Source organism: Primulina eburnea, chromosome 4 (genome assembly GCF_022965805.1).
Source record: "Primulina eburnea isolate SZY01 chromosome 4, ASM2296580v1, whole genome shotgun sequence".
NCBI lineage: Eukaryota > Viridiplantae > Streptophyta > Magnoliopsida > Lamiales > Gesneriaceae > Primulina > Primulina eburnea.
Window position 1 is genome coordinate 3,769,083 of NC_133104.1, and position 20,429 is coordinate 3,789,511.

The window sequence follows — 20,429 nt, forward strand, 5'->3', positions numbered from 1 at the left end:
GAAATTAAAGATCATTTAAGAGAGATACTTAAATATAAACCATATTCAAAGTTCTCAATAAGAGATAATTTAAGTTTTGATCCCCAAAATATGCCACCAAATCGATTTTGGCCCCAGGATGTTTTGCGCTCATCATTTTTGGCTTCGTTTTCTTCTCTATCTAAATTAAACATCAATAATATGTACACATCAAACTAATTTTATTTTTCGCAAATCAAATATTTTGAAAATATAAATTCAGTTTATGTGGATATATTGAGACCAAAACTCGATCATATAAAAATAAAAAGGGGTCAAAATTTATAAACGAATACACTATTGGGATTAAAATTAAACTTAATCAATATAATTTGCCCTTTGGGTTGGATGGAAACTATGACATAGGAACCAATGATAATAAGCATCGGACAAATCAAGAAAATACAACCTAGTACAATATAAAGAATGGTATGTCATCCATGAAAAAATATACTTTTTATTGTGAATATTAGTGGGCTGACCCGTCTAATAGATAAAATTTCGTGAGACTATCACCAAAGACATATTCAAATAAACATTTTTAAAAAAAATTATTTAATCATATGATCACGATGATATAGATATCAAAAGAATTTAGATTAGTAGGTTATGTGTTCTTCGCTTGAAACAAGGACATGAACTCCAATTTAGAGTAGAAAACGCAGATAATAAATTTTTATGTATAAAATGATGCAGCTGCAAAGCCAAAGCCAAGAGTTCAGATTAGAAGCAGATATATTCTTCCACCTGAATTGTTTCTCCCCTAGATCGACTATCGCAAGAACCACTCCCCTGCAAATAAACACTCCCGCGCCGTCCTTGACTTCGCTACCTGCCATATTCGCGGCCTCCACCGCTATTCCCAACCCGTTCGCAGCTGTCTCCGGAGCCCGATCGAATCTCGATTCTCTCTTCCCAACCGGATCGATTACCGCTCCTCGCTCGAGCCCTGGTTGCAAGGCTTTCATGGCCAGTTCGGGACCGACCCAAGTTGAATCCTTGGCTATAACCATTACCCATTGGAGTTTCTTCGTTCGATATTGCTATTGGTATCTCATTCTCTTTTCTTGAATTTTCAATTTTTTGTAGAATTAATCACAAAAAATGATTACGTGGAATCGTTCGTTACCTTGATTAGATGGGATTTTATCTCTTTCTTCTCTCCGTGATTCACCTGATGTGTTTTGACTTCATAGGAACAAAGTACACATTTTTTTATGCATATCTCGTCGTTTTTTTATTCGAGAGAAGTTTGATCAGGTTTGTCACTACAGCAGTCACTTCCATGATGTTTTATATTATTTATATGTTTGCTCCTTCAAAATGTTTACATCTCACCGCCCTTTTTTATTTGCTTTTGTTAACTCTTGTGAGGAGTTAGGCGACTTGATGTTTCCGGGCCATCCATTACCCTTTATACCACGGTTTTGGTGTGATGACTGACCTTATGATATGTATTCGAGGAAAACCGGTTCTTGAGTGAGAGACTTCTCAGGACATCTCCAACCATCCTCCATAATGAGAAAGAAATCCTCTCCAACCGTACTCTATTTGTTTCCTTCATTTTAGAGTATGCAACAGTGATCCTCTATTTATAGAGTATCACTGTTCATAGGGAAGATTGAAAAGGACTTAGAAATAATTACAAAATAGATAATTTAAAAATTATAATATAGTCCTTTTGTTGATCGACTGGTGGCTTGAAGAAGAAAGGATCCACTCACAGACAAGTTTGGTCGACTCACGCACCCACATTTGGATCGACCAAAACAGATTTGGTGGTGCTTTGGTCGACCAACCAAAGCACCATGCTTTGTTTGTGCTTTGGTCCACCAAAGCATACCATGCTTGGTCAAAAGCATACCATGCTTGGGCCAAAGCAAGATGGTCGACCAAAGCAAGATGCTTTGTTATCTTGCTTTGGTCGACCAATATAAAGCATCAAAGTGGGTCGATCTTGTTAATTAAACTTTGTTTTAATTTTTTAATAACTTAATTATAATTTACTATTTATAATATTTATCAAATAGAACTAACGAACAATTTAATCACAAAAAAATACATAACACAATTTATTATAAACACTTATTATTGACTTAATTTAAATTGATAAAAAAATGTGATATTTTCAGACATAAATTAAAGAAATAGAGTCGAATACACATGTAGTTGTGTCATGTTTAGCGAATTAATTAAATTCAGTTAAATATTATATTATGAAATTAATTAATTATATGTGTGTGTATGTGTATTCGAAAATGAAATAAATTAAAAAAAGAAAGTATTTGGTAATATTTAGAGGATATGGGTTGAAAATGAAATAAATAGAGTATTTGGTAATATTTAGAGGATATGGGCTGGATGATAGAGGATGAAAAATAGAGGATATGAATTGGAGATGACCTTATATGTGTGCAGTTGTTTTTTAATCCCAGAAACATATTGGTTCCGAGTCTATTCCTGATGTCATTCTTGTATGCACTAAAGAGAATATGTACGCATTTTTGTTGCTTTAGTGCGGTGTAGGGAGTTGCTATGTTCATTACCTTTTTTGAATTATAGATCGTTAGTTACTGCGATCTCTCCACTTTTTATGACTTTTGCTGCACCAACTTTATCATCAAAGGTTGTCCTACCATCCATGTCTGTCATGCTTCACACCAATTGGTCTGATGTTGTGGCATCTATTTCTGACTCGGTCTTAGCTGCTTCCATGGCTTCATCTCTTGCACCCACTGCATCAGGTATGACTTTGCTCTTTTGATTCATTTACCTTGTGCAAGTAATGTATGCGAGCGTCATAAGCTATTATTTGGCCTTCTCGCATCTTTATTTATTATTTGTCTGATGAGGATGTTTGATATGTCATACCTTCGTTGTAGGTGCATTGAACTTATGTGGCATATTCACTCATAGAAACTTCCATGTGCGTAGCATTTTTGCATAACACTTCACTTGGATCATTTTCCCGCATACATCTCTATACACTTTAGTCGGACCCCTTACTCGCTTACATCTTTATTTACTGCTCTTGCATGAGGTAGCTCTGCTCACATTCGGTGACTGTTGGTTTGATATTGTGATTGTTGAACGTTGGTTGAGCAATGGAGATGGGTTTGTATGTGTTCAGTACATGCTAAACATGTATCTTATACAAAAAGGCTGCATCTATTTCTTTTTCCCTTTGTGAACTCAATCATTAAGTTTCTCAATCAATGGCTGAATTACCGGCCTATACTTGTCCACGATAACAGTTAGCTTGATGATTCTTTTCAACACCAAGCTTGGAGTTGGTATTCGTATGTACAGTAAATTTCTTTGTTCAGCGAAGGCTTACTGATGTAAGCATTTACTCATATTCACTTAATGTGATTAATGCTATTACTTAGTCAGAAGCTGAGCTTGATCTTGATGGCGTATTAGTTTTGGAAATCGAAGAAATTCTTCAAGGACCGGAAAAGTTAACTGTCAACTACAGAAGGGGAACAACTAATGAAGTCACGCATAATATGGCTCGAGACATCCTTAATTCAGTGTCGAATATTAATTGACTTAACAATGATTTCTCTACGTGGTTTTCTAATAATAGAATGAATAATTTTCGTATTCGTCTTAATTCATTTATTTATTGAGGAAAAAAAAATCTTGAATATAAATATTAAATAATAATTCCAAACGTGATATCAACATCTGCCACAAAATATCTACTGACCAAAGTGTCGGTTCCCATTTAAAAAATATATAAATTCAAGTGAGAACATGGAAAGAAACACACCAAGTGTGGCACTCTTCGTTGCCACAGAAGTCGAACTGATCTTGTTATCCCTTTCGAAGAAAAAGCTCACTCTAAGCAAAGAAAAAAAGAAACAAGCCCAGATCTTGAAGAATTCTGAAGATCATGAATTCAGCACCTACCATCTCCACTCCTGCTTCTACAAATATCTTCAGTCTTGGAAAATACCCAACAAATTTCATAACTACCGAGTCAAGAACATGCGGTTTCAGCAGTAAAGTTTCCCCCTTTTCACCCCCAAAGTCTCTTTTAATTTGCAGCCCGACAGAAACAGGAGAGTTCCCTGTGCTGTTGCTTCTTCACGGGTATCTACTCTACAACTCGTTCTATTCTCAACTTATCCAACATATTGCATCCCATGGGTTCATTGTTGTGGCGCCGCAGGTTAGTATAGTATCCGATTTCTCTTTACTTGCATTAATCGAATTTATGTCAACTATGAGTTCTTGAATAGTGTTGTGAATATAATGTTGTGTATTTGATTCACTCTGTCCGAAACATGACAAATTTGTTTCGTTTGGACCAGTTATACACTGTGGCGGGACCAGATTCGCACGAAGAAATCGAGGCAACAGCCAAGATAATCAACTGGTTGTCCGAGGGATTAGTCCATTTCCTCCCACCTCAGGTGAATCCAAATTTGAATAAGCTAGGATTAGCAGGCCATAGTCGTGGAGGTAAAGTCGCGTTTGGCTTAGCTTTGTGCAAATCCAATCTCACGACCCTCGACATTTCGGCCATCATAGGCATCGACCCTGTCGATGGGATGGACAAAGGGAAACAAACACCTCCTGCGATCCTAAGTTATGCTCCTCATTCATTCGATCTTGGTGGCTCGGGAGTTTTGGTTATAGGCTCGGGATTAGGGGAAATAAAGAAGAATCCTCTCTTTCCTCCTTGTGCACCAAAAGGGGTGAATCATCAGGACTTCTACAACGAATGTTGCAAACCGGCTTACTATTTCGTGGCCAAGGATTACGGGCATCTTGATATGTTGGACGATGACACGAAGGGGATCCGAGGGAAGGCAACTTTTTGTTTGTGCAAGAATGGCAAGTGCCGAGAGCCGATGAGGAGATTCGTGGGAGGGGTCGTGGTGGCATTCTTGAAAGGCTACTTGGAAGGTGATATGAGAGAGCTTACGGGGTTGAGAGAAGGGCGTGAAATGCTTCCCGTTGAGCTTCAAAGATTCGAATGCCTTGTGTAACTTGAATGCTTGTGAAGTTTAATATGCTATTGTTGGATTTACGTCCGATTTTAAATGGCTATTATTACGTTTATTTACTTGTCTAAATTATTTTTAGTCATTTCATTCATCATGATATATAATATAGTTGTCAATCGATATATAAATTTAATCATAACTTATTGCAAACACTCCCGAACCCGATTATATTTTATTAGGATTTCTACCCTAACCATTTTCCTTTTTTTTTAAAAAAAAAAGAGATTATAATTGGAGTGGCCTAGTTTAAAAAATAGATATGGAAACCTTCTTCAGCACTCAAACAAGTCAAACGTCCTTCAGTTCAAGATTCAAGCGGCCGCATACAGACGTTCTTCTCTCGCTCTCGGAGAAGAGTAGAAGACTTCAAAGTTCAAGTCACGTGAGTTTTTGTCCCGATTGTTGAATTAACAATGCGTACGCTTTAATTTGGCTAGACACTTGTTTTGGTGGTGGTTTTGTTTTGTTTTCTAATACTTAAACTCAAAGACAAAAATTTGTGTAATACGATATCACGGGTCGTATTTTGTGAGACGGATATCTTATTTGGGTCATCCATGAAAAAAGTATTACTTTTTATGCTAAGAGTATTACTTTTTATTTTGAATATCGGTAGGGTTGACTCGTCTCATAGATAAAGATTCGTGAGACCGTCTCACAAGAGACCTACTCTATATGGCAAAAACTTGTGTAAGACGGTCTCATGGGTCGTATTTTGTGAGACGGATATCTTATTTGGGTCATCCATGAAAAATTATTACTTTTTATTGTGATTATCGGTAGGGTTGATCTGTCTCACAGATAAAGATTCGTAAGATCGTCTCACAAAAGACCTACTCTTTACACACACGATAACTTAATAATCGTAAGTGAATTAAGAAATAGAAGAAAATAATAATATTTTATCACTATTTTGAGCGAAATAGGGAGAGTTTAAATTCATCATAAAAAAGTAGCAACTGTACTACCAAATATCTACGATAATAAACTTAGATTGTGAGAATTATTATTTTTATTTAACTGTGCCTACTTTTTACGTATATGTCTTTTCTCCCCTGAATTATCAATTATTTGAATAAAATAAATAACACATATTGTGAATTAATTTTATTTAATCTTTACAAAATTGCATTTCAATTTTGTGTATCATATATATTAGTACGTATGGAGCATGTATTGTGCACATTTAAAATTTTATATTCGTTTAGTTAGCTTTATTTTTTCTTCATTTTATTTAATAGTACATCTTTTAATTTTTTTTATAGAAGTAATAATTTTTTTAATACGAAAGAGTTGTTTTCTGGGAAAAAAATAGTGAAATATTAATGTTATCCATCTCTATTTTGTTGTAATTATAATAACAATATTGTAAAGATAGGGAAATAAATCATATTTAACAATTAAATATTAGAATATTAACTAAATTAAAAAGAGGGAGCATTTTCTCCCATTTTTAATAGAAATAATGCGAGAATTTTTTACTTTCGACTTCTGCAATGCCCTGTAGTTATATTAAATATGGCATGGAAAAAGTTGGGCAGTCAATTAATAAGTTTATCCATGGTGATATTTACTTTTCAAAAAAGTATATGGAAAATAATGTGTTATGATCGGGTGATTGTTTAGAAAAAGGTTACATAAACAATCACAATAGTTTGTTCAAAATTTGATTGTGGATAACAATTTTGAATTTAGTAATTTTCGCCTAAGTCAATATCAATTAACTAAGCACATAAGTTATGTGCGAAAGAAAACTAAACTGACATATTGAATATTCAAAAATGACTAAGTAATAAAAACAATTGGATTATCAAGAGTATGCTGAATGAAACGTAAATAACACAAAGATGTTTCTGGATGCTTGGAGATTTGAATAATTTCTACGTCATCTCTTCTTCTTTGTGGGAAGAATATTCACTGGAAGACTTTGGAGATTACAACTTTTATAACAACCTGAATCGGTAAGATTTTATTACTGTCCAACTGAAACTCCTAATTTAACTTACTAACAATATATTAACGGTCAAGTATTTTGAAATGAAAAGTATGAAGTACAAATTAATTCTCAATTATCTGATATAATTCTTAAATGTGTACTAAAGAAGTCTTGAAAGCAGTTGAGCCATTGAAAACTTGAATTTTTGAACTCGGGTGATGATTCAAGATAGTCTAACTGATTTACAAGTTCTTCTATTTGTAACTTGGATCCAACGCGCAGTAAAATCAAATATTATATATGTTCCAAATATGATAGTCGCTAATTCCATTTTGTTCACATCACTGTCCTTTATGACAATTCATACACTGTAGATTGTGCTCGCGGATTTCTGACAAGTCAGAGACCGTTGGTACGGAAGGCTTTATCTAATAATTCAACTTTGTAACTCTGAGTAGTTTAATTGATTCTTCGGAGAATGTTTCTTCATTGACACAACTATCTTTTGTCTAATTGGTCTTCAGCTATCAGTTCGGTAGACCTAGATATCAGTTAAGCTTCAAACATATTTTGTCTTATAAAACTTTCAATTTAGCTCATGTTTAATTTATCTTAGTATCAGTTCAGTTTTACCCAATTTGTTAAATCATCAAACTTAATTGATCCAATATAATGAAACCAATTATATTCCGTAAAATGTAGCATTGCATATAAAAAAAATATTTTAAAGACTAATTAGAAACAAACAGGTTTATGTACATATTAAATAATTTATTTACAAGTACTATTCATTAAAACATCAAACTTTAAATCATTTTTTTTTAAATATATCTACAATCGGGAGACAACATCGAGAGAGAAAAAAGTTGTCGATTAATTGGTTAAAGATCACTTATTTTCCCCGCTGTTTGTATAGTTTTAAAATACCCGTGTACCGATTCGACTCAAATCCGACTTAACTTTATCAGACCCCTACCCGAAGAATTTTGGAATCTGGAAAATAGGTGTCAAATTTTTTTATTTACCACCCCAACCGCACGAACCAAATTGCACCGCAACCGTTCTTTCTTCATATATTTTATAAAACCGAGATGTAAAAATAGTATCAGAACCAAACCGCAACCGCAATACGCGGTTCGGTTTTTTTTTTTCCAGAACCGCACCAAAAAACCGCAGCAGCCTAACGTTTGCCATAATATTTGGCTAGAATTATAATAATTTGTAAACAACATATTCAATAAAGAAGTCATCATTCATTATATCCTAACTATCTTTAAAATGATGGGTTCTTACAATAAAACGTATCTTTGTCTTAATGATTTCTGTCATATGAGTCTTTTATTAAAGTAGTTAGTAACTGACAAGTGTCCAAGCGCATTGGCGAAACTGATGGGCCCCTCTACAGAAATGAATGGCCGTGAGAGCCTGAAGTTCGGTACCATACTTGAAAAAAGGCCTCGCAAAATGATTAGGTGGAATGGCAGATGTTATCGAGCCCAGCACGAATAAATATGGCCTTGAACCTATACTTCTGTATTATTATATTATTAAGTTTAAGATGTTCAGAGTAACTAATTTTTAGTATCATTGTCTGTTTTAATAATTATATATATAAATAAAGTATTAAAAATTTAAAGCAAATCACATGTAACTCAGTTGACAGATCCTTAGTTTTCTAACCAATAAGTTGTAATTTCAATTCTTACTTGAATTTTTTTTTTCTTATTTATTTTTTTAATTCATATATCAAAATTGCAGTATAGTTTCTCACTATTTTTTATAATTATATTTTAGTCATCATTTAAATATAAACAAAATAAATTATAGAAAATATTGTATAAGGTGCATCAGTACATTAGTATAGATAAAGTCCTACTAATGTAAAATGAAGATTATAATATCAAGAGACATCCAAAAGTTGAAATATGACAAGGTTAGATTGGTACGAATCTTACCATAAATCTAATATTTTATCGACTTGTCTTACTAAGATTTATTCTCCTATAATGTATATAGTTTTTCTTAGCTCTATAAATACCAAATATTTCTCTTGATTTTTATATATTCAATTATTGTTATCACTATCACTGCTTTTATCATTCGCGTAAGTTGTGTCTCAACACTAACTTAAGCATCAAAGAACCACATCATAAATACTTTTGATGTCCTTTAACTTCTGTTCTTCTTTGGCTCACCAAACCGAATCCAGTGTACATTTTTTTGGTATCATAAAAAATTTTAGGAATGAGTTTCATGTGAGACTATCTCACGGATCATAATCTGTGAGACGGGTCAACCCTACTCATATTCACAATAAAAAGTAATACACTTAGCATAAAAAGTAATACATTTTCATGGATGACCCAAATAAGAATCCGTCTCACAAATACGACCCGTGAGACCGTCTCACATAAATTTTTGCCAAATTTTAGTTAACTTCATCTCTACGGAGATCAAGAAATGTTCAACACTATATGGGACGTGTAAATATAGGTTTTGTATCTCCCAATTTGAAATTCCTGAATGATTTCTATTAAATGAAAATATTAACAAAAAATAGTACCTACACATGATACGGGTAAATGATCTCTGGTAAAAAGGGTTCTATGAGGAGTGCTGTTCAAATCAAAGAGGAAATAGTTATGATTTTAATTATATTATAAATTATAAGTTTTGATATAAATCTACATATATTCATTATTAAAAATAAATAAATAGGCAAAAAAAATTATAATCACATATGGAAAATTTCAAGAATTGTTTTTTATTTTTTTATATGGCAATTGAGTATTGACCAACCTCGAGTTTATAAATGGTCCTTCATCTACCTAGTTTAAGCAATTAGCATCACTCGACGTAACACAATAGTTTAATGACAAAAAATTGTGTGAGACGATCTCACGGATCGTATTTTGTGAGACAGATAAAAATTTAATTGACCCGTCTCACAGATAAAAATTCGTGAAACTGTCTCACAAGAGACCTAATGTAGTATAATTTAATTCTTAAATTCGAAGAAGAATAACTTAAATACAACTATTACTTTCATTCAGTCCCACATCACATGCATTTAAGCATATCCCAAAAATTCCTCCGCCAAAAGAGGAAAATAAATAGTAAAATTCTGGCCCTTGGATGTACCCCTGCAGGCAGTGCCTGTAGGGGTAGGATGAAATAATCCGTAAACTTTGAAACTAAAATGAAATTTAAATAAATGAAATTAATATATCAATCAAATGGGTAAAAGACAGATAGAGATGATGCAAAAATTACATTCCCAAAGTTCTAATCTGTCTCCCAACACTAAAAATTTACGGTGAAACCAAGAATCATCATATTATGTGAAGGGAAATAATGTCTTCGATTAATATAGTTAATTATTTCCCCAATATATTTTTCCTTATTGTTTTGATTGAGTAAATATTTGGTTTGATTTTGCCTTCCTTAGATAATGAGATATTAAAAGATTTAGTAAATTGATAAGATATGATTTCAATGTTTAAAAAGAGTTTATTCCTAATAAAACTCTTACTTTCCTTGCTTAATAGGTTTCCTTATGAGATAAGGCTCTCATCTATAAAAAGGAAAACCTAGGAATTTGAAGGTGGCCGTCTTCTACTCAAAGTCATACGCATACTCTGCACGATCTGAAGTTCAGAGAAAAACACTATCAACATTGCTTCTTTGAAGACTGCCGATATCAAGTGTTGCCTTGAATGTTGGGAGCATCCGAAGACAACATCTGTGCAGACGTTGGCTGAAGATTGCTTCGCTTGGAACTACTGTTTGACAACACGCTTTTGCTTTCTTGTTTTAGTTTTATTCTGGTTGTTTGTTTTTAGAAAGCATTTGTTTTCTCAACGTGTTGAGAAAATTGATTTTCGTCATAATCACTAGTGTTAGGTTTTTGTGTAAACGTTGTGGTTTTCTAGTGATTAAGTTTTGCCATAAGGCACCGCACAAGTATTTATACTTGTGCATATTCAATCTTGTCCATTTATTTATTTAAAGTCAATTTGTGTTATTAATTTTCCGCTGCATGTAGATGTTGTCCGAGATGTTGTAACATCTGGCACAATATTTAATTCTGATAAAACACAAATTTCCTATTTTACATCATATTCTGATATTTTGATTATTTTCGATATCTGTCGGACAAAATAAACCTAACAAGTGGTATCAGAGCCTACTCTTGATATATAAGTGCTGATTCTGTTTATTGTTTTGTTTGACAGGAAATATCTAATGGACATTTCATTTGCTAGCGCAACACTTCGACCACCAGTCCTTGATGGTACTAATTACAGCTTATGGAAGGTTAAGGTAAGATACTACATAAAATCTCTAGATGAACGTGTGTGGCAACGTGTCATCAATGGATGGACTCCACCACTTGCAACAGATCAAGAGGGGGACAATCGACCAAAGCCTGAAAACGACTGGACTGCTGACGAAGTGCAAAATTCAAACCATAACTCAAAGGCTTTGAATGCTATATTCACAACGGTTGACATGAACATGTTCAGTTTAATCACAAACTGTACTTCGGCCAAAAGTGCATGTGATATCCTGCAATGTCATTGTGAAGGGTCTGAGAGTGTGAGACGAACCAGACTAAGGCTTCTCACCTCCAAATTCGAGATGATGAGGATGGAAGAATCTGAAAGCATACTCGAGTACGATCGTCGCCTACGGGAGATTGCTAATGAGGCATTCAGTGCTGGAGAAGCGATCTCAAGTGAGCGTCTAGTAAGCAAAATCCTTCGCTCTCTGCCTGAAAGATTCAACATAAAAAATTTGTGCAATAGATGAAGCTAAGGACACGTCTAAAATGTCAGTAGAAGATCTTATCAGCTCACTTTGCACGTTTGAGATGAATCTGGACATGCAAAGGAAGGATAAAGGGAATACAATTGCACTTCAAGCCTCTAATGACTCCTACAATGAACTTCTACAAATATCTCAGGAAGTCAATGATTCTGATCTCTGCGAAGATTCTATCTCTTTTATCACAAAAAAATTTGGGGATTACTTGAAAAGAATCCGGGAAAAGAAAAAGGATGCACAACCTTCTAAATCTTCTAATCTCCCTGAAAAGCCACAAAGGCTTCCTGCGAAGTTACCAACTCAAACTAGGAACGAAGGCAAGGGACAACTCAAATCAAGGAAGTTTGATTCGGTGCAGTGTAGAGAATACCAAGGATTCGGCCACTACGCCAATGAGTGTGCAAACAGATTACGCAAGAACAAAGGGTACAATGTATCCCTTAGCGATGAAGAATCTGATCATGAGGAGAAGTCCACTGATGAAGACAATCAAACCTCCCTGACTGCACTACTGACAGAAACCCGCTGGCTACAAGTGAATCCCTCAGGTGTTGCCCTAGGTGTTGCTACACCTGGCTACAACATTTGTGAAAAATCAGTCTGTTTCAACTCTACCGTTTCTGAAAACTTGAGTGAAGATGATCTGGAGGTTGATGGTGAAGAACTTACTCTTGAAAGTGTCCAGGAGCTTTATGAAGAACTTTTTGAAGATTGGACCAAAAGAAACAAGCTTAATGCGAATCTGGTAAAAGAAAATGCCGAACTAAAATCGGTGGTGAAAGAAAATGCTGATCTAAAAGCAGTGGTTGCTAAACTTGAGGTAATTTTGAGCAAAAAGGATTTGGAACTTGGAAAGACCAGAGAAGATATTCAAAAAGCAACTGACACCTTGTCCAAATTTAACACAAGCTCATCCAAGCTTGAATCCATTCTTCTGATGGGAAGAGATGACAAGAGAGGCTTAGGGTTCAAGGACAGTTTGTATGAAACATGTGAATCTTCCAAACCTTACTGTCTTTGTGAAAGGAAAAGCTGATACATCTCCACAACTTCAATCCAAGTCCCCTATCAAAAGCTCCCCTCCAATAAAACAACCTTCTGCACCAATTTCTAAGAAACGAAAACGAAGGTATGTATGTCATTACTGCTTAAAGCCTGGTCATATCAGGCCATACTGTTTTAAACTCAGGGATGATCGCATGAATCAAAAGTGGAGCCAGATGTTGCCCCGAATGTTGTCCAACACTCGCCGCAACACCTCCCACCATCGACCTACAGTAAGACAAATTTGGGTCCCAAAGATAAAAACTCACTGTAAAGTCGTCTACACTTCATTGAAAACTAACACTGCAGGTCATTGGTACTTTGATAGTGGAAGCTCACGCCACATGACGGGCTCTAAAGAACATCTAATCGAGTAAGTTGAGCAAAAGTGTGGTAGAGTAACCTATGGAGGGGGAGCAAAATGAAAAATTGTAAGAAAGGGTACACTGAATGTTGAAGGACTGCCAAAGCTTCACAATGTGATCCATGTTAAAGGATTGAATTCAAATTTGATAAGCATAAGCCAACTATGTGATGATAATCTGTTTGTTAAATTTGATAAACATAACTGTGAAGTCTTTGATGAATCAAATGTGTGTGTTATGACAGGTACAAGGTCCTCAGACAATTGCTACCAAATAAGAGAAGACCTTTCATGCAAACATGTGCAAATCACCGAACTTGATCTTTGGCATCAAAAACTTGGACACGCAAATTTCAAAACCTTGAAAAATTTGAGTAAGTACGATGCAGTAAGAGGTATGCCTAATCTCTCCTCTGGTATACCATATGTGTGCGGTGAATGTCAAAAGGGTAAACAGACTCACGTTTCGCATCCAGTGTTGCCAACACCTGGGACAACACGGTGTCTGGAATTACTGCACATGGATCTTATGGGTCCTATGGAAGTTCAGAGCCTCGGAGGTAAGAAATACTCTTTCGTATGTGTTGATGACTTCTCCCGTTTCTCATGGGTTAATTATATTAAAGAGAAGTCAGATATGTTCGATGTATTCAAAAACTTGATCACTAGAATCACTAACCTCCACAGTCTGAAGATAAGAAGGATCAAGACTGATCACGGTAAAGAATTTGAAAATCGTTCATTCTCATCATTCTGTGACAGAAAAGGTATTTCTCATGAATTTTCAGCACCAAAAACACCACAACAGAATGGCATTGCTGAACGTAAGAACAGGACTTTGCAAGAAATGGCAAGAGTAATGCTAACTTCTAAGAATAGCGTTTTTGGGCAGAAGCCCTTAACACAGCATGTCATATTTCAAATAGGGTGTATCTAAGGAGTGGATCAACCATGACCTCTTATGAAATAATTATGGGAAAGAAACCTAACCTTCGGTACTTTCATGTTTTTGGCTGTGTATGTTACACTTTGAATGACAGGGATCAACTGGCTAAGTTTGACTCCAAGAGTGATAAGTGTCTGTTTCTCGGATATGCCACTAATAGTCGTGCTTATCGTATGTTTAATCTAAGAACTAGGACTATTATGGAATCAATTAATGTTGTTTTTGATGACTGTACAGATCTTAAGAAGAAAACTGCTGAAGATGAGGTTGAAGACCTTTTGGAGACTCAAGCACCACTGGAAAAGACAGATTTTGTTCCAGATGTTGCAACATCTGACACAACATGCGACACTGATGTCACCAAATCACAGGAAGATGCTCACAGTGACAATGAGGTAGTCGATGATGGACCGTGTATTCCAAGCAAAATCCAAAAGAACCACCCATCATCTCAAATCATCGGAGGAATGAGTGAAGATGTCAAGACCCGGAAGAAGGATAAAATCGACTACAGAAAAATGGTTGGACTTGTGTGTATGAGTACCATGTACTCGCAGGTTAGATTCTCATGCTTTGTGTCTCAAATTGAGCTTAAAAACGTTATGGAAGCATTAAAAGATGAATTTTGGATTAATGCTATGCATGATGAACTTGAAGAGTTTGTTCGAAATGATGTGTGGACTCTAGTTCCACCTCCTGATCATGGCAATGTTACTGGATCAAGATGGGTTTTTAAAAATAAAACTGATGAGTCAGGAAACATCATTCGAAATAAAGCACGGCTGGTTGCTCAAGGATACACACAGGTTGAAGGGGTTGATTTCGATGAGACCTTTGCGCATGTTGCCCGCATTGAGTCAATTCGGCTCTTGCTTGCCATTGCATGCTACATGAAAATAAAACTTTTCCAAATGTACGTTAAAAGCGCCTTCTTGAACGGATTCTTGAGTGAAGAAGTTCATGTGAGACAGCCAAAAGGATTCGAGGATCCACATAATCCAAATCATGTGTATAAATTGAAAAAGGCTCTCTACGGCTTGAAGCAAGCACCCCGTGCATAGTATGGGAGGTTGACTGACTATCTCTTTGACATTGGATTTACACGAGGTGAGGTAGATAAAACACTTTTCATTCAAAAGGCCAAAGGTGAGATTCTTATTTGTCAGATCTATGTCGATGATATGATCTTTGGTTCTTCATCACAAAAGCATGCCAATGACTTTGTTGAGTGCATGTCATCTACGTTTGAAATGAGCATGGTTGGTGAGCTAAACTTCTTTCTGGGTTTGCAAATAAAACAAATGCATAATGGCATTTTTTTGTGCCAAAGCAAGTATGCAAAAAATTTAATTAAGAAATTTGCAAATGAAAACACCAATGGGCTCAAATGAAAAACTATCCAAAGATGTTGCGGCCGAAGATGTTGACAACACCCTTTACCGCAGCATCATAGGAAGTCTCTTATACTTGACCGTTAGCCGCCCAGACTTAATGTTTAGTGTGTGTTTATGTGCTAGATACCAATCTAATCCTAAGATCTCTCACTTAAAAGCCGTAAAACGTATCCTACGATACGTAGCCGGAACTATTAATCTAGGATTATGGTACACCCACGAAACCAACTCAAATCTAGTAGGATTCTCAGATGCTGACTGGGCAGGGGATATAGATGATAGAAAAAGTACTTCTGGGGGGTGTTTCTATCTTGGCAACAATTTGATTTCTTGGCATAGTCGAAAACAGAATTGTGTTTCTTTATCCACTGCCGAATCTGAATATGTAGCAGTTGGAAATGCGTGTACCCAATTTCTGTGGATGAATCAAATGATAGTAGATTATGGACTTAAAAGTGAACCTTTAATGGTGTACTGTGATAATTCGAGTGCAATTAACATATCAAAAAATCCAGTACAACACTCTCGAACAAAGCACATTGACATAAGACATCATTTTATTCGAGACTTGGTAGAGAAAGGATTGATTAGAATTGATTTTGTTGATACAAATAACCAATTGGCTGACATATTCACGAAAGCATTAGACTTTGAGAGATTCTTCAATCTCAGGAAATCTCTCAACATGTGTTCTGTTTAATCATTGATAGATGTTGTTCCAGATGTTACAACATCTCGGACAACACCTAAACGGCATGTGCATGTTTAGGACTTAGGCATACCACATTGCATTCATATTGTGATATGTTGTGTCGAAACTATGTAGCATAAGTTTCCTGATGCACTTACAATTCCATGCTATCTCTTTAAACTTCACACCTATGCATTTGAACCCAGTTCCAATAAACTTGAAGATTGGTCACTTGACTCTAACCAATGGGACAAGTCACCTAAGAAAAGTTAAAAAAAATTAAAGCAATGAGTCTGTGATTAGAAGGAAGATGGAAAAAGCTATCTAAAAGAGCCCAATGAAGGCTGTGCTTTTAGTATGGGAGCTACCCCTTCTAAAATTAACACAGAAATAGGAGAAAATGGAAAAAGCTACCTAGGTGAGTCCAATGAAGACCGTTCTCCTAGTGTGGGAGCTGCCACTCCTATGTTAAGAAAGTTGTTAAGTCGTCAAGTGTGAAGATAATCATTTTTTTTTTTTTGGGAATTGTGTGTGTTGTCAGGAGATGCTGCCAACATTTGTAACAACACTTCATCTGTAAACATATCTCATATCTGTTCTCATGTTTCTATTTCTGTTACATTCTGTTTTAGGCATAATTAGGTCATGCATAAACATATTTTCGTGAATATTGATATGCCACAAGGATATTGATAATTTGACAAAATAAAATTTGATGAAAGTCCAGATTGAGCGAGAATCTTGAATTTACGTGATGCTTGGTGTCTAGTGGTGCGAAAATCGATGTGGGTTTAAGTCTGAAATTTTTGAATTGGGTATTGCCCTTTATTAATTCGGTCATCACCGGAAAGAGCTAACGGCTAGTTGTTCTTCTCGCCTAATTACCGTTCTCATTGTTACCGTTGGATCAATTAGTTACTAATCTGTTGTTGCATTGTGATTTATTGATAATCTCCGCGTTTCTACACCGCCTCTCTCATTCGCATCTGTTTAAACATAGATTCAGTTCCTTCTGTGCTCTCTTACTCTTATCTGTAATTTCTCCCAATAAACTCCAAACTAATTTCCAATTCATCGTCAATGGCAGACAAGGATTATGATCCTCTTGATATTCGGAGTGAAATGGGACACACAGAAGATGTTGCCCCTCACGAGCCATCACCTACTACGACACCCACTGTCGCAGCGCCTCTACCGCTGGTGGTCTCAGCTGAAGAACCAATTCCTCTGGAAATAATTGCCCCTGGTGAACCAGGGAATGCCTTCGATGTTGATAATCCCCCGATTATCCAAGTGTTCGAACCCCCGCGCCAACCTGTTCGTCGTTCCAAAAGACAAGCAGGGTATAACCCTGACTTGACAACCTCCAAGCGATTTCGCCACAAAGGAGAGGGGCCCAGCAGACCATCCCTTGTTGACCCTGAAGATATCTCTGATGATGATTCGGATGATGATAACTACGAGTTTGTGGCTCGCACTAAGACTGCACACCCACCAAAGGTAAGTCGCTCTTCATCTAGCGCTGCCACTGAATCCACTGCGGCCACGCCATCTATTCCTCAATCGCCGCCCTCACCTTCAACTGCTGAAGAAATCACGTTGGCCCAATTTATGGCCAACTTGAGAAATCAGAAATCTGGTGCCTCTGCTGTTCCGATCTCTCCTCGTCCACCTGAAGCGTCGTCTGAGACCAGCAGTTCCACTGATACTGCTATCGCAGAAGCTGCTATTTCTGAAAACAGTGCGCATGATGCACAGGATGTTGTCGAGAATGTTGCCAACGCTGAGGACAACACCGACCTCGGTGGCTATGTTTTGGACTCTACCTTCACTGACAAGTTTTATTCTGAGCATGCCGCTGCCCAGTGGAATCTCTATGCTCATCGAGAAATCATTGAGGAACGCAAGATTGATATGGTTGCTTTTGAAAAGTACAATCTGATTGCCTTTTTGAAACACTGCTCCCTGCTACCTGCTGTCTCAGCAATCACACCGTTCAGTCGTTGGCCGGTGTTGGAATTTTACTCAAATCTGTCTTCAGGTGTTGGTGATGACAGATCTGATAAGTATGGGAGAGTTTTTCTTCGCAACAGGCTTTTTGAGTTCAATCCTGCAATCATCAATGCACATTTTCAGACTCCTTCCAATGAGGACGATGGCTCTGCACCTGACATTCACGTAGTTACTTCCACTCTCACCGGAGGCCTTGTCACTCAATTTCCAACACATCCACAAAAATTATCTGCAGCCAAGCTCACTTCCTTTTATTCAGTGCTTCACAAGCTGTCAGTCCGAAATTGGACCCCCTCGACTAACACCACCATTGTCACTAGACATCAAGCTTTGGTCTTATACTTCATTGGAACTACAGGGGCCTTCAACTTCGGTAAGGTTGTCTTCCACACGGTTATGCAGTATGCTGATGGGGGGCTGAAGTCATCGAGGCTCCCATACCCAAGTTTGATCTATGGGATCCTGATATCTCAAGGATTTATTCGGGATCTCTCTGAGCAACTCTCAGAGCTTGGTGAACCTCTCAAGATAGCCCCGGCTTTCCTCAAAGGTTCAAGAAAGATAGACCTTCCCTGGTCCTCTTCATCTCCAACACCTACCTCCGGGCTATCTCCAACCGTCTCTGCCACGGTACCCCCTGCTACTGGTCCCTTTAAGCCAACCGCCTCTACCACCTCACCTCCGGCTACTTATACTTCTCCACATACCACCTTCTCTTCATCCTCGTCTGGATATGTGAAGATATCAGTCACTGGTGCCCAGATGTTTCTCGATCATGCCCTGAAGAAGATTGCGCAAGCCAAAGTTGATTTGGCTTTCTATGGGGATGTGGCTACTACTATCCAAGCACTGTTGGCAGTTGGAGTCTTTCATGGACAAAAAGGGGGAGATGTTGGTCCCTCTGGCACTAAGGATGACAGTGCTACAGATGATGAAGATGATAGTGATGATGATGAGGAGGATGAATGACTCATGAGGATGATAGACTGTGAATGACTCATGAGGATGAATGACTGCTTTGATCTTAACTCTTTTGATCCTCTGTCTGCGATTTTAACTGTTTTTGATCTTATAGTGTTAGTACAAGTGTTTATGCTTTTACTATGATAATGAGTCAGCTTCTCATGAGTTATTGAAATATCAAGAGCTTGTGCAGGTGTTGCTGTGAATGTTGTCACTGGTATTAACAACACCTCTGCTAACAGTATCTTATTCAGGGGGAGACAAACGTTCTTAAACTCAGGGGGAGTTAAAGTGAACTAATAATGATAAATAGGTTTGATCTCATTTTGTCCACGAAAGGCAAAAAAGGGGAGATTGAAGGGAAATAATGTCTTCGATTAATATAGTTAATTATTTCCCCAATATATTTTTCCTTATTGTTTTGATTGAGTAAATATTTGGTTTGATTTTGCCTTCCTTAGATAATGAGATATTAAAAGATTTAGTAAATTGATAAGATATGATTTCAATGTTTAAAAAGAGTTTATTCCTAATAAAACTCTTACTTTCCTTGCTTAATAGGTTTCCTTATGAGATAAGGCTCTCATCTATAAAAAGGAAAACCTAGGAATTTGAAGGTGGCCGTCTTCTACTCAAAGTCATACGCATACTCTGCACGATCTGAAGTTCAGAGAAAAACACTATCAACATTGCTTCTTTGAAGACTGCCGATATCAAGTGTTGTCTTGAATGTTGAGAGCATCCGAAGACAACATCTGTGCAGACGTTGGCTGAAGATTGCTTCGCTTGGAACTACTGTTTGACAACACGCTTTTGCTTTCTTGTTTTAGTTTTATTCTGGTTGTTTGTTTTTAGAAAGCATTTGTTTTCTCAACGTGTTGAGAAAATTGATTTTCGTCATAATCACTAGTGTTAGGTTTTTGTGTAAACGTTGTGGTTTTCTAGTGATTAAGTTTTGCCATAAGGCACCGCACAAGTATTTATACTTGTGCATATTCAATCTTGTCCATTTATTTATTCAAAGTCAATTTGTGTTATTAATTTTCCGCTGCATGTAGATGTTGTCCGAGATGTTGTAACATCTGGCACAACATTTAATTCTGATAAAACACAAATTCCCTATTTTACATCATATTCTGATATTTTGATTATTTTCGATATCTGTCGGACAAAATAAACCTAACATTATGAAAATTCAATAACTAATTTATAAAT

At 36.5% G+C, this 20,429-nt stretch overlaps 3 protein-coding genes across 3 annotated transcripts; all 3 read left to right on the forward strand.

The window, feature by feature from the left end:
• The first annotated feature begins 3,737 nt into the window (after positions 1 to 3,737).
• On the forward strand, positions 3,738 to 5,131 carry LOC140830671 (chlorophyllase-2-like). Its single transcript, XM_073194094.1, has 2 exons — positions 3,738 to 4,195; positions 4,338 to 5,131. Exons 1-2 carry the CDS (start codon positions 3,917 to 3,919, stop codon positions 5,016 to 5,018), a joined length of 960 nt encoding a protein of 319 aa, XP_073050195.1. The 5' UTR covers positions 3,738 to 3,916; the 3' UTR covers positions 5,019 to 5,131.
• Positions 5,132 to 11,217: 6,086 nt separating this feature from the next.
• On the forward strand, positions 11,218 to 15,214 carry LOC140829616 (uncharacterized). Its single transcript, XM_073192929.1, has 8 exons — positions 11,218 to 11,710; positions 11,781 to 12,776; positions 12,826 to 12,928; positions 12,989 to 13,216; positions 13,684 to 13,767; positions 13,970 to 14,134; positions 14,248 to 14,324; positions 14,391 to 15,214. The coding sequence occupies exons 1-8, from the start codon at positions 11,218 to 11,220 to the stop codon at positions 15,212 to 15,214; spliced, it is 2,970 nt and encodes a 989-aa protein (XP_073049030.1).
• A 316-nt stretch (positions 15,215 to 15,530) lies between these two features.
• LOC140829617 (secreted RxLR effector protein 161-like) lies at positions 15,531 to 16,876 on the forward strand. Its single transcript, XM_073192930.1, has 3 exons — positions 15,531 to 16,016; positions 16,542 to 16,730; positions 16,871 to 16,876. Exons 1-3 carry the CDS (start codon positions 15,531 to 15,533, stop codon positions 16,874 to 16,876), a joined length of 681 nt encoding a protein of 226 aa, XP_073049031.1.
• The last annotated feature ends 3,553 nt before the right edge of the window (positions 16,877 to 20,429 follow it).